This window comes from Bombina bombina, chromosome 3 (assembly GCF_027579735.1).
Source record: "Bombina bombina isolate aBomBom1 chromosome 3, aBomBom1.pri, whole genome shotgun sequence".
Classification (NCBI taxonomy): Eukaryota; Metazoa; Chordata; class Amphibia; order Anura; family Bombinatoridae; genus Bombina; species Bombina bombina.
Genome location: NC_069501.1, coordinates 300,510,565 through 300,528,447, shown reverse-complemented (window position 1 = coordinate 300,528,447; position 17,883 = coordinate 300,510,565). Strand labels below are relative to the sequence as shown.

At 38.4% G+C, this 17,883-nt stretch overlaps 1 protein-coding gene across 1 annotated transcript in view; it reads left to right on the top strand.

Annotated features, from left to right (window-relative positions):
• Positions 1-17,883, top strand: part of CNKSR2 (connector enhancer of kinase suppressor of Ras 2) — a 1,108,533-nt gene that overhangs the window by 177,627 nt on the left and 913,023 nt on the right. Inside the window, exon 5 of the mRNA XM_053705261.1 lies at positions 1,150-1,237. Within this exon, the coding sequence (XP_053561236.1) occupies positions 1,150-1,237 (88 nt within the window). The remainder of the gene's footprint in view (positions 1-1,149; positions 1,238-17,883) is intronic.

The window sequence follows — 17,883 nt, the reverse complement described above, 5'->3', positions numbered from 1 at the left end:
TTCAGGCCTATCTAGTCCAATCCTGAGCACTGGTTTCACAAATACAGCCGAAAGACAGTGGTATACTCAATTTAAGGCAATGTAATATTGTTATGGTCCAATTCAGCTGTGAAATATAGATAATAATCGGCGGATTATTAGTCAATCCACTGGAGCTCATGGAGAGTGCGACCATTCAGGTTCGCTGTTAGGACACGCCCCCCGAGTGCCTCTTTCTTTTGAGAAGTTTTTATATATATATATATATATATATATATATATATATATATATATATATATATATATGTGTGTGTGTGTATATACAGTTATACCATATATATATATATATATATATATATATATATATATGTGTGTGTGTGTATATATACAGGTATACCATATATATATATATATATATATATATATATATATATATATATATAGTGGGCACAAGAGTCCGGTCACTGGGGCAGTATAAGGAGGTATTATGTACTGGGTACAAGATTCCTGTCACTGGGGCAGCATAAGGAATATACATATATATATATATATATATATATATATATATATATATATATATATATATATAATCTCTATGTTAAAGCTCTTTGCAAGCCTTTTTTTCTAACACCTGAGACCTCATATATTTGAGCTCTTATATCTTTTTGTTGAAATATTGTATTAAAATAATTTTTATTAGACCGTTTTATTAAGAGTGTAAATGTGTTTTAAAATGTATTTTTGATGTGTATTGTGCAACTTTTTAGTCGATCGTAACAGTAAACCTGTAAGCTCTGAAGTCAGGCTATCCTGGCGTGTGTTAAATTCAATAACTTTAGAGACGCAAAATAAACGCCTTTTCGCTTGTGTGCACCTTTTAGCGTGCCACTCTTAATTTTTGCACTAAATATGACACCAACTGTTTATGTAGTGGAGATGATTTCTTATTAAAGAGTTTTACTTCTGACCAACCTCCATGAAAGCCCTTGAAAATGCATGAATGTTAAGCATCCATAAACTAAAAAGCACCGGTAATGTCCTAATGTACAGCTGATGCTTGCATATTGTACACTATTTTACATTTTATGTAGATTAGTAAGTTGCCTTAGTAATTTGTTTATGTTGAAAACAAATAGTCAAAACATATTAAAATCTGTTTTTGTTTTCCAGATCTCCCTTTGCTGCTGTGACTGATTACTCTGTGACCAGAAATAATGTTATTCAGCTTTGCCTGGAATTAACAACAATTGTTCAGCAGGTTTGTATGAAACAATCAGATAAATTCTTAATTTTTTGGACAGCACATTCTGTATGCAAAATAAAATGTATTGGATCAAAGCCACTAATCACCAACTAGCATTGCTGCCCTGTGCCTATCTATGTGTGCTTTTCAACAAAGGATACCCAACAACAAAGTAAATTTGATTTTAGAAGTATATTGAAAAGTCTTCTAAAAATTGCATGCTCTAAACAAACAATAATTATTCACCTTTAAGGAAACAGTTATTCAAAATATACATATATTATTTAAATCTTTATTCTTATAGTCTAAAAATGTGAATCAGTATTTGAATGCATTTGAAAATTGCATCTAGAAAAATAACCATTTAAAGGGATAGTAAACCCAAAAAATGATTTTTAATTTTCGAAAACTACATAAAAATGTATTAAACATTGTAATTAACACATATTAACATTTTTTTTTAAATATTCATGCAATTAGCAAAATTAAATATAAATGCTGCCAAACCCATAATTTGAATACTTTTTTCTGGCAAATTAACAATCTCTACCTAAGTTAAACTAAAATGGCGTCACGCATGTGCAGTAGCCATCCTTTTGTGAAGCGCATGCGTACTTGTACACAATATTATCTCCCTTCAGCCGCTCGTCGTCATCACCTCGAAGGATGTTAAGAGAACACTTGACGTTAGAGTGGTTGTGGCTATTGATTACTTTCTTGTAATGCACATAGTTTTTGACAGACACAAAATAAATGTTTATATTGAGAAATGGAAGTTAACATTATTGGCCATAAAAAGATGCTGAATGATGACGTTCTTGTAGAATAACAAATATGGAAGACGATAGAATATAGGTCTATTGCGCATGCGATTGCCCACAACATATTATGTGCATGCCGATAGTGACGACTAAGACTGTTTTCAATTTTTAAATAAATAGCAAAATCCAGCCTACATTTGTGGCCGGTCGTTACGGCCGTTTCCTAAGAAAAAATATATATAATATTTATTGCTTTGCAAGCTTCGTTTTATGGTAAGAAGCAGTTACTTGTATTCCATTGGACATTCTGTAATTGATAATGCTTTTATTATTACTAAAAAAAAACAAAGATTTCTAAATTATATTATTGCTAATAGAATTATTTTCTAAATTTCCAGAAAGTGAAATTAATATTGAGCAATCATTTAAAATTATTTTAAGTTAAGATAAATTAAGTAAAAAGATAAACAAATAAAAGTGTAATTGTAGCTATTACTAGTGACTAGAAAACTGCCAAATTTCAATTTAATTGGTCAAGCCATTTTTAAATTTTATTTAACCCCTTTACCCATTTTGATGTATATACGTTGTGCATTACCTTAGCTATCGTACTGCATGCACACTGTATATATACTTTGGTGCTTCAGGAAGCTCCTGCAGTCTCGGCTGTTTGAGTTACAGCTGAGAGCTGGAGTTCCTGAGCTCCAGTCACCTACCCGCATATGGAACTGGAGTGCGATCTGTGCTCCGTTATATTTGAGGACAGATGCCATATTGTTATACACAGTGACACCGTATGTGTCAGACTATGTAGCGATCATTTGCTGGTGCCAGTGGGATGGAATCAGGGAAGTGGGTGGGCGACCTAGCAGTGGAGGGGGAGGAAGTTGCAGAAAATAAAAATTATAGAGAGAGGCGGGAAGGCGTGCTACCCTACAGAAAAAAAGGTGTGGTGGGAGGGGTTTCTAATTGGCCATCACCGGAGGTGAGGGATCCACTACATTACATAAAAAAAATAAAAAATAAAATAAAAAACAAATTACATTATAAATAACGGGTTTTATAGTTACTGGCTGGCAGCTAGAGGGGGGAGGGTTAAAGAGCTGTTTGGGAGGGATCAGAGAGGTTGGAGGGTTAGGGGAGGATCCTACACTGCAGAAAATATTAAAACATCTTTAAAAAATATTGAATTTTTTTCACATGAACTGTCTGCTGGGGTGTCCAGTGGGGGGGGGGGGGTAAAGGAAGGCAAGACAGCTGTTTGGGAGGGACCAGGAAGGGATCATTGGGGTGTTGAGTGTGAGGGTAATCTCTACACCAAAGCAAAAATGAACCTTGCAAGCTATCAAATTAACCCCTTTACTGCCAAGAATAATAGAAGTGTGGTGTGCAGCTGCAATTAGCAGTCTTCTAATTACCAAAAAAAAGCAATGGCAAAGTTAATTCAAATTAGCTTTTGTTTTGCAGTAGCTTACAGTGCCGGATGTGTGCAGTTATGCCAGTGCTTCTTCAGCTTCTAGCTCTAGTGCAGGTGTCTGTTTGCTTCTCCAGACTATTAATGATCTGAATCACAAAAACCCTACAGCCTTGAGAGGAATTATAGTGCAGATTTCAAAGGGGCTAAACTCACTAAAAGGCATATATAACCCATTTTGATTTTTTCAGAGCATATATTTCTTTCTAATGACATGGTGAGTCCACTGATCATCATAATTACTGTTAGGAATATCACTCCTGATCAGCAGGAGGAGGCAGAGAGCACCACAGCAAAGCTGTTAAATACCACTCCCCAGTCATTCTCTTTGCCTGTAATAGTTGCATGGATGTTGTTAAGTTTAGGTGTTTGAAAGAATTTCTTCAATCAAGAGTTTATTTTTAAAGCAGAACAGGTTGTTCCTAACTTTGCTGGGGTTTAGCCGTGGCCCATGTCAGTCTCTTCAGTAGAACAGTGGTGGCTTTTAAGCATTTGAGAACTTGTGGGGTATAATCCCCACTGTGCCTCTCAAACAATTTGTTTATACAGTCTTTCTTTTTCCACAGGTCCATGGGAGGAGGATGCCTCTTAAACTTTGTGTGCTGCCCTGCTGCCAGGCAGATACTTCTTATGGTAAGTGCTAGGTTATTTTTTTTATATATATTAAACAAAAGATTGTGGCACTTAAACAGTTAATACTGTTTGGAGGGATGTTTCTACGCTTTTTCCTGTGGGGTCTACAGGATTTGGTACGGCAGCAATGCAGGGCACTGGGAGGTTTTTATTTGTCGCTCAGTGGTGGTTTCCGTGTGTTCTTCACTTTGTGTGTTCCTCTCTCGGCGGCTGTTTTTTCTCCTTAGTAGGAGTAATGACGGCCGGGAGGTTTTGGTATGTTACGCCCACGATGGGCGGGACTCACAGAGGCCGCAAAAGTTTGCGCTCTTTTCATTTTATTTTTTCCGGAGTGCAGGACAGGGTTTCAGTGTGGCTCTGAGTTGCGTACGAGTGGCGTTTTTGCTGCTGGGTGAGATTGCTGTCCGGATCATTTTTGGTTCCTCCGTTTTGGTCAGCAGGACAGTTAGGCACCTCAGCAAGCTTGCTGAGGTGTAGAGGTGCAAATACATATTTTTATTCTGCTTATTATTTGATCCAAAAGAAGTTGTAGTCTAATAATAATAAAAGCGTTACTTTAACATTTAAAGGGACAGTGATGTTTTTTTGGCTTATACTTTTAAGTGGTTCAAAAATGTATTTAAGGGTTTTATTTTATTTTTTTTGAGAAGATGGACTAAAAGGCCCTAGAGGATATTACTTGTACATTATGTTTTAATGCGAATGTGGAACAACCAATCCCATTTTGTTCCTCATGTATTGAGAGAACATTACATTACAGGGATAGACTTTTAGACTCTGAGCCATCATTGTCTAAGGCGGATGCTGCTCATTTTTCTGAGGCTTTGTCTGCTTTTCCTATGCTGCAAGGGAAGCATAAGAAGTGTAAGGATTCAGGGAGTAAGGTTTCTGATTCAGTTGTGGCTATTTTGAGTGTTTCTTCCCATAAGTCTGAGGAAGAAGATACTTCTTTGGCGTCTGAGGGTGAGATCTCAGACTCTGACAGTGTAATTCCTTCTTCTGATGCTGGGGTTGTTTCTTTCAGGTTTAAGCTAGAGCACCTCCATTTGTTGCTTAAGGAGGTTTGGGCTACTTTGAGCGACTTTGACATGACTGTTGTAGTGACTCTTAAAAAGGCTAGTAAGCTGAATAAGTATTTTGATGTTCCTTCTGCGGGGGATGTTTTTCCTGTCCCAGACCATGCTTCAGAGATCATTACATGGGAGTGAGAGAAAACCGGGATTCCTTTTTCTCCTCCTCCTATTTTCAAGAAGGTGTTAACAATTGCTGATTCTATCAAGGATTAGAATAGGTTGTGTTCCTCACAGCGTCTTCTCTATATCCAACTAGCTCCCCAGAAAGAGTAAGACACCTAGCTAGTCTATAGATATTGAACAGTGTATAAATTAGAATCTAGGGAGCGCCTCACAGTGGGCTGGGATATATATGCACACAAAATGTTGATAAGATTTATGAGAAAATGCACAGGTTTATTCATACAAACACGATAAAAACAGTAAAGAAATTGTAAAAAAATATTTGAAATTGTAATCAGATTGAGTTGAAATTACTCAACTATTAGATGTATATCCTCTTATACATTAATTTATATGGTATCAGACAGAGTGGTGATACAAAAGTGTAAAAGAGTAAAAAATATAAAAAGAAATCATTCATGGATCCATGAGTAAAACCATATAGCAGGTACAGAAATGCAATCTTAAAAATGAAAACACTAAAAAATACAATGCAATATAGTTAACGATTCCTAAATATAATAATTGTGTAAACAGTGTGTAGTATCTCCAATGTGTTATAGACAATCCCTGATATCAGGGTATATGAAATAGCTCCAAGTTCCTTGGGGGCAATACTGCCCTATGGTGAGTCGGTCCTAGGGGTGATAACTGTGAAGGTGTCCAAGAAGCCTGACTTAATGAAGGGTGATGTAAAATTTAAAAAAGTGGAAAAAACTAATAGAAAAATTGATATCCTAGTGCTGTGATCAATAGCAATTCAAAACAAATCAAAAAAAAAAAGAAAAAAAAAAAAAAGAAAATGGTGATAAAAACAAGTAAAAAAGTTGAAAAAAGTTAAAGAATATTCGTTCTAATGTCCTAAATCCAAAATCCAAATAAAAAATCCAAATAAAAAACAGATAAGATTCCCAGTGTACCTGTGGAATACAAAACAAAAACAAATAGTGCAATAACGTTTAGGAAATCCTTAGTACAAATGAAATGAGGCTTACCATCAATAGCCAACGCGTTTCGGCCCTTCCTTGGGCCTTTTTCAAGACTTTCAAGGATTCTTGGCACATGGTTCCCAAGGTGGAGGGAGCTATTTCCACCCTGGCTAAGAGGACCACTATTCCCATTGAGGATAGCTGATCCTTTAAGGATCCTAAGGATAAGAAGTTGGAGGCTTTACTTAAAAGGATGTATGTTCACCAGGGTTTGCAATGGCAGCTGGCGGTGTGCATTACTACTGTCACTAGTGTGGCGGCTTATTGGTTTGAAGAGTTGTCTGATTCTATTCAGATAGATACTCCTCTTGAGGAGATTCAGGATAGGATCAAGGCTCTTAAGTTGGCTAATTCCTTTATTATGGAAGCTTCTCTACAGGTCATTAAGTTGGCAGCGAAGATTTCTGGCTTTGCTGTACTGGCGCACAGAGCTTTATGGTTGAATTCCTGGTCTGCGGATGTGTCCTCTAAGTCTAAGCTTTTGTCAATTCCTTACAAGGGTAAGACCTTGTTTGGGCCGGGTTTAGCTGAGATTATTTCTGATATTACGGGAGGGAAGGGACATTTTCTCCCTCAGGATAAAAGGAATAAGCAAAAGGGTCGTCAGAGTAATTTTCGTTCCTTTCTAAACTTTTCAGGAAAGCCTTTTTCCTTCTCTTCCAAGCAGGAACAGTCTAAGTCCTCCAGGAAGTCAAATCATTCTTGGAGTAAGGGAAAGCAATCTAAGAAGCCCATTATTGATTCTAAGTCAGCATGAAGGGTCTATCCTTTTTCGCTCAGGCTTGGGTTCAGGATGTTCCGGATCCTTGGGCAGTGGACATCGTGTCCCAGGGTTACCGATTAGAATTCAAGCCTTTTCCTCCATGGGGCAGGTTCCTTCTCTCTAGGTTATCTGTAGACCAGATAAAGAGAGACGCGTTCTTACGTTGTGTTCAGGATCTTTCCGACATGGAAGTGATACTTCCCGTTCCAATACAGGAACAGGGTCTGGGATTTTATTCCAATCTGTTTGTGGTTCTCAAAAAAGAGGGAACCTTCAGACCTATTTTAGATCTCAAGAGCGTAAACAAGTTTCTCAGAGTTCTGTCTTTCAAGATGGATACTATTCGGTCCATTCTTCCTTTAGTTCAAGAGGGTCAATTCATGACAACTTTAGACCTGAAGGATGCGTATCTGTATATTCCCATCCACAAGGACCATCACAAGTTTGTGAGATTTGCTTTCCTAGACAGGCATTTTCAATTTGTGGCTCTTCCGTTTGGCTTTGCTACAACTCCCATCATTTTCTCAAAGATTCTGGGAGCATTGCTAGCAGTGCTTCGTTTGAGGGGTGTTGCAGTGGCGCCTTATCTGGACGACATTCTGGTTCAGGCGCCATCTTTTCAGCAAGCAAACTCCCACACGAAGTTGTTGTCTTTTCTGCGCTCCCACGGACGGAAGGTGAATTTAGGAAAAAGTTCCTTGATTCCAGCTACAAGGGTGGTGTTTTTTTGGAACCATAATAGATTCTCTAGAAATTAAGATTTTTCTGACAGAAGCAAGGAGGACAAGGATCTTCAATTCTTGTCTTGCCCTTCAGTCCTCTTCCCAGCCATCAGTTGCTCATTGTATGGAGGTCATTGGTTTAATGGTGTCAGCCATGGATATCATTCCTTTTGCTCAGTTCCATCTCAGGCTACTGCAGTTATGCATGCTTAGTCAATGGAATAGGGATTATGTGGATCTGTCTCCACGTATAGCTCTGGATCAGGCATCAAGGGTATCTCTTCTGTGGTGATTGTCTCAGGATCATCTCTCTCAGGGAACTTGCTTTTGCAGACCTTCCTGGGTGATCATGAGCTTGGGCACCAGCCTGCTGGGATGGGGAGCAGTCTTGGGTGCATTGAAGGCTCATGGTCTATGGACTCGGGAGGAGTCAGTTCTTCCCATAAACATCCTAGAGCTGAGGGCAATATTCAATGCTCTTCTGGCCTGGCCTCAGTTAGCTTCAGCCCAGTTTATCAGGTTTCAGTTGGACAATATAACCTCAGTGGCTTATATCAATCATCAGAGGCTACTCTTGGAGTAGAGTTAGGATTCCTAGGATTTTGTCTTTTCTCCAGGAGGGTCAGGAGAAGGGTTTATCTGCAAGTACCTTCAAGGGTCAAATTTCTGCTTTATCTATTTTGTTGCACAAGCGTCTGGCAGATGTTCAGTCTTTTTGTCATGCCCTATGTTTGTTTGTTACTCCTCCTTGGAGTTTGAATTTGGTTCTTAGAGTTCTTCAACAGGCTCCGTTTGAGCCTATGCATTCTTTGGATATTAAGCTGTTATCCTGGAAGGTTTTGTTTTTGGTTGCTATCTCTTCGGCGCGAAGAGTTTAGGAGCTTTCAGTGCTGCAGTGTGAATCTCCTTTCCTTATTTTTCATTCTGATAAGGTAGTTCTGCGTACTGCCTTAGGTTTAGTTCCCAAGGTTGTTTCGGATAGGAATATTAATCAAGAGATTGTTGTTCCTTCCTTGTGTCATAATCCTTTTTCTCATAAGGAGTGTTTGTTGCACAACCTGGATGTGGTGCGTGCATTGAAATATTATTTGCTGGCGACTAAGGATTTTCACCAGTCTTCTTCTTTATTTGATGTTGTTTCTGGGAAGTGCAAGGGTTAGAAAGCTATGGCTACTTCTTTCTTTTTGGTTATTCACTTGGCGTACAAGACTGCTGGACAGCAGCCTCCTGTGAAAATCACTGCTCATTCCACAAGGGCTGTTTCTTCTTCTTGGGCTTTCAAAAATGGAGCTTCTGTAGAATAGATTTGCAAGGCTGCCACTTAGTCATCTTTACACAATTTTTCTAAATTTTACAAATTTTTATACTTTTGCTTCGGCTGAGGCTTCTTTTGGGAGAAAGGTTCTTCAAGCAGTGGTGCCTTCTGTTAAGGCTAACTGTCTTGTCCCCCCCTTATCATCCGTGTCCTCTGGCTTGGGTATTGGTTCCCAACAGTAATTTATGCTTACCTGATTTATTTATTTCTTGAAAACGGTGAGTCCACGGCCCGCCCTGTATTTTCAGACAGTTTATTTTTCTATAAACCTCAGGCACCTCTGCACCTTATATTACTTCCTTTCCCTTTGGTCGAATGACTGGCAATTGTGGGTAGGGGACTAGTATTTAACAGCTTTGCTGTGGTGCTCATTGCCTCCTCCTGCTGGTCAGGAGTGATATTCCCAACAGTAATTATGATGATCCGTGGACTCACCGTGTCAAGAAAGAAATACATTTATCAGGTAAGCATACATTTTGTTTTTTAAGCAACTTTATAATTTACTTCTATTATCCATTCTGTTTCGTTCTCTTGGTATCCATTATTGAAGGAGCAGCAATGTACTACTAGGAACTAGATGAACACAATTTTTAAAGGGATAGTAAAGTCATTATTAGACCATTTATTTAGACAGAGCATATAGAGCATACAATTTTAAACGACTTTCTAATTTATTTATATTATTTGCTTCCTTCTCTTGTTACCTTTTGCTGAAAGGTTTATCTAGGAAAGCACAGGAGCAACAAAGAACCTAGGTTCTAGCTGCTGATTAGTGGCTGCATATATATATACAGATTGTCATTGGCTCACCCATGGGTTCAGTTAGAAACCAGTAGTGCATTGCAGCTCCTTCATCAAATGATCCATAGAGAATGAAGCAAATGCGATAAGAAAAGTAAACTGTAAAGTTGTTTAAAATTGTGTGTCCTACCTAAATCGCAAAAGAAACATTTTTGGTTTAATGTCCCTTTAAGCATGAGGAATATAATCAATCAGCAGCTAGCTCCCAGCTCCTGAGCCTACCTGGGTATGCTTTTCAACAAAACATACCAAGAGTACAAAGTAAATTAGATAATAGAAGCAAACTAGAAAGTTGTTTAAAATGGTTTGCTGTATCTGAATCATGAAAGAACATTTGTGTGTTTAATTTATCTTTAAAGTGATATAATACCCATATGGTAAATCACTTGAAAGTGGTGAACATGACTGTAAAAAGAAAATATCACCTGAACATGTCTATGTAAAAAAAAAAAGGAATATATATGATCTCAAAATAAATTCAGTTCTTCAGAAAAAAACATAGCTACTCGTTTACTGTCATCTGCATGCTGGGGGGGGAAACAACCAATCCGTTTCATCAGTGCTGAGATCACACTTTTTTTTTTCTTCAAAATCTTTATTGAAGAATCAACAAGTTACAGAAAATTTGTATAAATTGACAAGATACATATATGGTCAAAGAAAATAATAGTAACACATGTCTTTTTACTTAACAACAAAAACTGATCTCATGGGATTTCACACAAGTTTTCCTAATACATCTCCTTAAACTGAGGAGGGAAATAAGTTAACTGTGTCTGTACATGCCAGATGTACACTCCATTGCAAGTCCATAGGCTAGCATCCTGATTGACTGCTATTTATATTTGGTTCCTTTTTCTTAATAAACGGTCTTTTTTTCTTTCTAAAATAAATACAGTGCATTCAGAAAGTATTCAGACACCTTCATGTTTTTCAATTTTTTTTGTTGTTGCAACCTTCCACACCAATCTACACCTGATACCCCATAATGACAAAGCAAAAAACTGATTTTTTTTTATAACATTGCAAATTTATTAAAAAGAAAGAACTGAAATATCACATTGACATAAGTATCCAGATCCATTTGCTATGACACTTGAAATTTAGCTTGGGTTCATCCCATTTCTCTGGATAATCTTTGAGATGTTTCTACAATTTGATTAGAATCCACTTGTGGTAATTTCAATTGATTGCACATGATTTGGAAAGGCACACCTGTCCTATATAAGGTCTCACATCTGAAAATGCCTATCGGAGCAAAAACCAAACCATGAGGACAAAGAAACTGCCCGCAGAGCTCAGAGACAGGATTGTGTTGAGAGACAGATCTTGGGAAGGCTAGAAATGTTTTTTGGCTGCAGTGAAGGTTCCCAAGAGCATGTGGCCTCCGTAATTCTTAAATCATAAGAAGTTTGAAACAACCAGAGCTGGCCCATCCGGCCAAACTGAGCAACTGGGGGAGAAGCACCTTGGTAAGAGAGATGTCTAAAAATCTGATGGTCAATCTGGTTGAGCTCCAGAGATCGTGGGTAGTTGGAAAAAACTTGCAGAAGGATAACCATCACTGTAACATTCCACCAACCTTGGCTTTATTGCAGAATGGCTAGACAGAAGCCTCTCCTCAGTGCAATACTCATGAAATCCACTTGGAATTTGCAAAAAAGCACCTAAAGGACTCTTAGACTGTGAGAAACAAGAGTATATGGTCTAATAAAATGAAGCTTTAACTGTTTGGCCTCAGTTCCATTTGTTGTATGTGGAGGAAACCAGGCACCTTTCATAACCTGTGTGATACCATCCCAACAGTGAAACATGGTGGTGATAGCATCATGCTGTGCAGGGGAGGGAGGGGCGGGGGGGGGGGTCTGGCTAGGGTTGAGAGAAAGCTGAGCATAGCAAAATAAAATGAAAACCTCTTATTTTCCGCTGTAGGTGTGTGCAAAGCTTGTTACATCATACTCAAAAAGACTTGAGGCTGTAATTGCTGCCAAGGGTGCTTCAACTAAGGGTCTGAATACTTATGTCAATATGATATTTAATTTTTTTCTTTTTAAATACATTTAAAAAAATGTTTTTTGCTTTGTCATTATGGGGTATGGAGTGTAGATCAATGTGAAAAAAAGTAATTCAACAAATTTTAGCATGATGCTGCAACATAAAATAAATTACATGTACATTATATTATATTTGTTTGCATTTCTTAGTAAAAAAAAAAAAAAGTTAATTAATTGGCAAAAAACTTATTAAAGCCACAATTTGTTTTCTAGCAAACATTTAAAAGCAAAGACATTTCTAGTTCAAACTCCCCCTCTGCCCCTTGGGATCTTTGCATTACATGATGAAAGACAACACTGATGAAATTGCTAATGCCATCATCTTTGAAATCACTAGTTAAAATTATATATGTATATGTGTGTATATAGTTTCTGCAGAAATATATATTGCCACAGAATAAAATGAGCAGGAGTTCTGTGTGAGGGAGGAATAGAGTAGGAGGAGGCTGTGTGCAAGGGACAGAGCTACAAAGAAGATAGGCAAGGGTTGGTATGTGATGGACAAGGGGCTAAGAGTATAAGCAGGGCTGAGTGTAAAGAAGAAGAGGAGGTAAGATAAGGAAGAAGGTGTGTAAAACACAGGGAGTAAGGAGGGTGTTGTGTGTGAGGGAGAGAAGAATAAGATGGTGTGTAGCAGACTGTGAACAGACAGTTTGACGAGGAGGCTTTGAAAGAGGCTGAGAATGGTCAGTGGGTATCCGGCAGATAGGGAGAGTAGCTTAGATGGTGCAGATTGCAACATAAATATAAAAAATATAATATTAATTTATTAAGTTTCCCTCAGACTCTAGGGTGTTCCATTGATGGTGATGTTAACAATGTCATTTTTTGTGTCTTTGATGATGTAATGCAAAGCTCCCAAAGGTTGAGTGGGGGCAATTTAATTTAGTTTTATTTTCTTGTGTTAAACACTTGATCTGGTATCAAACATTTTTATATATAATATATATATATATATATATATATATATATATATATATATATATATATATATATATATATATATATATATATATATATATATTGTATAATATATATTTGTATATTTGTTTACTTATTTTCACTGTTAATAGCAAAGTTTAAATTAAGTGTTCTTTTGCATAAGATGTATATCAATTATATATTTCAAGCTCTGATTTGTAAACTTCACTTAGCTTTTATGATATGGGGAGTGTAGTTCATGCAATGTCATAAAAACATAATTTATACTTGCCTGATAAATTATTTTCTTTCCTGGCATGGAGAGGCCACAAATCCATTCAATTTCTAGTGGGAATTCAACTCCTGGCCACCAGGTGGAGGCAAAGAACACCCAAGCAAAGCTTCAAGTATCCTCCCATTACCCACATTTCCCAGTCATTCAGCCGAGGAATTATGGAAAGAGAAGACGACACAAAAGGGTATAGAGGTGCCTGAGGTTTAGAAAAATGACAAAGCCGTCCTAAAATAAGGACGTGTTGTGGACTCTCCATGCCAGGAAAGAAAATAATTTATCAGGTAAGTATAAATTGTTTTCTTTCCAATGGCATTGAGAGTCCACAAATTCATTCAATTACTAGTGGGAACCAATACCAAAGCTAGAGTCCACAGAATGGAAGGGAGGGATACACAAGACAGGCAAACCTTAACAGAAGGCACCACTGCTTGAAGAACTTTCCTCCCAAAAGAAGCCTCAGCATCATTTTTAAAGGCCCAAGAGAAAGCAACTGCCCTAGTGGAGTGAGCCATAATTTTCTCTGGAGGCTGCTGTTCAGCTGTTTTATAAGCCAATCAAATAACACTTCTTAACCAGAAGGAGAGTGTAGGATACAAAGAACCCACAGCATGCAGGATTAAGGGATAAAATCCCAAAACTTTGCAGACATACATCTGTGTTATGTGAGAAGTACAATAAAACATTGAAAAATTGATGGTGCTGTGGGTTCTTTGTATCCTGGAGATTGTGAGGGGTTAACAGTCCCCATTTTCCCCGCGAGCATCAGACATCTCAAACCAGTGGTGCTGTGCACTTTTGTAAGAGAAGGAGAGAATAGAATAAGAGGTCTTTTGACCTCTCAGCTTACCAGAAAAGGCAACAAAAAGAGCCGTAGATTGACAATCTTTTGTAGCATGTAAATAGAACTTCAAAGAACGCACAATATCCAGATTGTGCAACAACCGCTCCTTCTTAGTGCAGGATTAGGACAAAATGAAGGAACAACAATTTATTGGTTAATAGTGAGTTTCCCGAAACCACCTTAGGTTACAATCTTAATTTAATACGGAGAACCGCCTTATCCGCATGAAGAATAAGATAAAAAGAATCACACTGTAGAGCCGAAAGCTTAGAAACTCTACGGACATAAGAAATTGCCAGCAGAAACAAAACCTTCCAGGACAATTACTTAATATCAACAGAATGCATAGGCTCAAATGGAGCCTGCTGCAGGACTTTAAGAACCAAATTAAGACTCCAAGGAGGAGAAATTGACCTAAACACAGGCCTGATTCTAAACAAGCCTGGACAAAAGATTGAACATCTGGCAAAATTGCCAGACACTTCTGCAGAAGAATTGACAGAGTTGAAATCTGACCCTTTAGGGTACTGACTGATAAACCCTTCTCCAGGCCCTCCACAAGATGTATGATTAAGGGTTTTTACCCGAAACGTCACATTTTTGTAATCCTGGTATGATAGAATAAAGACTTTAAATCTGTTGAAAGGCGCTGCCATCTGTCAAACTGCTAACTGAAAAGATGGCACCTGGACCAAGATATCGCCCAGGTAAGGAGCCACCACAATCCCTAGAGATCTGGCCACAGCCAAAAAAAGCCCCTAGAACCTTCTTAAGATTTGAGGAGCAGTTGCGAGGCTGAAAGGCAGGGCTACAAATTGGAAATGATGATACAAAAAAGTGAACCTCAGGAATTTGAAATGTTTCCTGTGGATAGGCACATAAAGATACACATCCTTTAGGTCTATAGTGGTCATAAACTTACCCTCCTGAACTAGAGGGGGAATAGAACGAATAGTCTCCATTTTGAAGGACGGGACTTTGAGAAACTTGTTGAGAGACTTTAAGTCTAGAATGGGTCGAAAATTTCCCTCCTTTTTGGGAACTACAAATAGATTTAAATACAATTCCTGACCCTGTTCTGCTAGAGGAACTGGGATAATTACCCCCAGAGAGGACAAACCCTTTACTTAGTTTAAGAAGGTCTCTCTCTTTACCTGGTTTACAGATAATCTTGATAATAGGAATCTGTCCCTAGGGGTACAAGACTTGAATCCTATTCTGTATCCCTGGGAGACTACATCCACTGCCCAAGGAAATGGAATGTCGCAAATCTAAGCCTGCTGAAAAAAGGAAAGCCTGCCCCCTACCTGATCCAGAACTTGATCGGGTTTGGCCTCTTCATGCTAACCTAGCCTCAGCGGAAGGCTTTCTGGATTGCTTACCCTTGTTCCAGGGCTGGCTAGCTCTCTAATAAGTCTTGGCTTGCGCAAATTTAGAAGACAAGGAAGATCTCTGTCCCTTGAAGTTATGAAAGGAATGAAAATTAGAAGTCTAATGACCCTTGGGTCTAGTCTTCTTATCTTGTGGTAAAAAACTCCCTTTCCACCAGTAACCATGGAAATGATCTATGCCAGACCAGGACCAAATAAAGTCTTACTCTTAAAAGGGAGATACAGAAGCTTGGATTTAGAAGTCAAATCCGCAGACCAAGACTTTAAGCAAAGGGCTCTGCGGGCTAGTATCGCAAAACTAGAAATCTTGGCTCCCAGCCTAACAACTTGCATACTGGCATCATAGATAAAATGATTAGCCAGCTTTAGAGCCTTGATCCTATCCTGGATCTCCTCTATAGTAGTCTCCTCTGAAATTAGATCAGACAAAGAGTCACACCAATAAGAAGCTGCACCAGCAACTGTCGCAATACTAGCAACTGGTTGCCACTGCAAACCCTGATGAAGAAACATCTTTCTTAAATAACCCTCCACTTTCTTATCCATAGGGTCTCTAAAAGAGGAACTATCCTCGAGAGGAATAGTAGTTCTCTTGGCTAAGGTAGATATAGTGCCCTCTACTCTAGGAACAGTGCTCCACATATCTCGCACTGAATCAGCCACAGGAAACATCTTTTTAAACACAGAAGATGGGTTAAAAGGAACAACCAGCTTCTCCCATTCCTGAGATATGTCAGACATGCAATCTGGAACAGGAAAAAACCTCCACAGACTAAGGATTGACATCAAAAACTCTGTTCAGTTTATTAGCCTTTTTAGGAGCCTCTGCAACAGTTATAGAGTCATCCGAAATAGCTAAAACCTCCTTCAAAAATAAACAGAGATGCTCCAGTTTAAATCTAAAATTAACCTCCTTAGAATCTATTGTACTATGAACTGCAGATTCTGAGTCAGAGATCTCACCCTCAGAAGCTGCAGAGGAATGATCCTCGCTAGATAACTGAGAAAGACTAACCAAATCTGTCTTGGCGAAATCAGAACCCATAGAAATGTTCTTAGATTTCCTCTTTCCTCTTTTACTAGAACTAGGTAAAGCACTTAGGGCTACAGAAACTGCAGAAGTTAACTGCGCAGCAAAATCTTTAGGCAAACAAAGACTCCCAGAGACTGACTGAGATGAACTACAGGGAACTGCATGTGAATCTGTCAAAGACTGAGACATGTTAGCAGAAGGCTGAGACAACCCCTTAACAGCATTATCCTGAGAAAAAGAAGGCTCAGATAAGAAATCCTTAGATAGTAAAACATTATTAAGGCAAGGGGAACAAAATTGCACAGGAGGTATAACCTGGGCATCTGCACAATAGACATTTTATCAAATGACAGAGAAATCTTGGGATTGGCTTCCATAGTAAATAAAATGGCCCTTATTTCCCTTATACTCTAATCTCAATATAAGGAAATAGAATAAAATTCTAAGCATAGATAAATAATTATTAAAACTGGCACCTCTAGGCCCCAGCCATGCTGGAGAGACTCACCCAACTGGTAACGAGGAATCAAATGCACAGCAGCAGATAAAACCTGTTCAAACTGCAGAAAGCTGCAAACATCAGAGAGAAGAGACAAGCAGGAAAAACTATCTAATGCCAGAAAATCCGGTCTGGCTCCTAGAAAATCTGGCTTCAAAACAGCCGGCTAGAAACAAACTGTTCAGCACTCCGGAAGTAACAGAGCGGTCACATGATCGCAAATTCAAAAGTAAAATGCGGTCCAACAACTTTTTAAAGCGATATTACCAAAACTAAATAAAAGGTAAACTTGTGCAAACAAATCCCCATAGCCAAAATAAAAAAAAGCCTTCACATAACAGAACAGTGCCCTGATATGCTGCCCAATAAATCCCCAACCTTTAAAAGGGATATTCAGTCCCATAAGGATCCACCTTGTTCTATAAGTATCCTTTTTTCATAACAAGTGCTGCATCCTTCTCACCTAGAAGGTAAAAGCACTTACCTGTGGATCTGCTGTAGGGCAGGTACAGCAAACAGGTTTGACAGAATCCTCACTGACATAGACCTGTAGATAAAGAAAAAACAGAGTGACCAACTCTGATTTTCTATATAGGGGTAGCAAAAATGTTGGAAGGTAAGCAAAGACCATGTTGCTGTCTTCCAACTGCTAAAAGCCACCATTAATCTTACTAAAGAGAATTACGTGGTGACAGCATAACCCCAATCTTTGCTTGCAGGGAAACGTACCCATTAAAGAATTAACAACTTGATATCTTTAGACACCTTCTTTGCACATCACCTACAATGTTACACAGACAAAGAATGACTGGGGATTGTCGGTAATGGGAGGATATTTGAAGGTTTGCTGGGGTGTTCTTTGCCTCCACCTGGTGGCTAGGAGTTGAATTCCCACTAGTAATTGAATAGATTTGTGGACTCTCCATGCCATTGG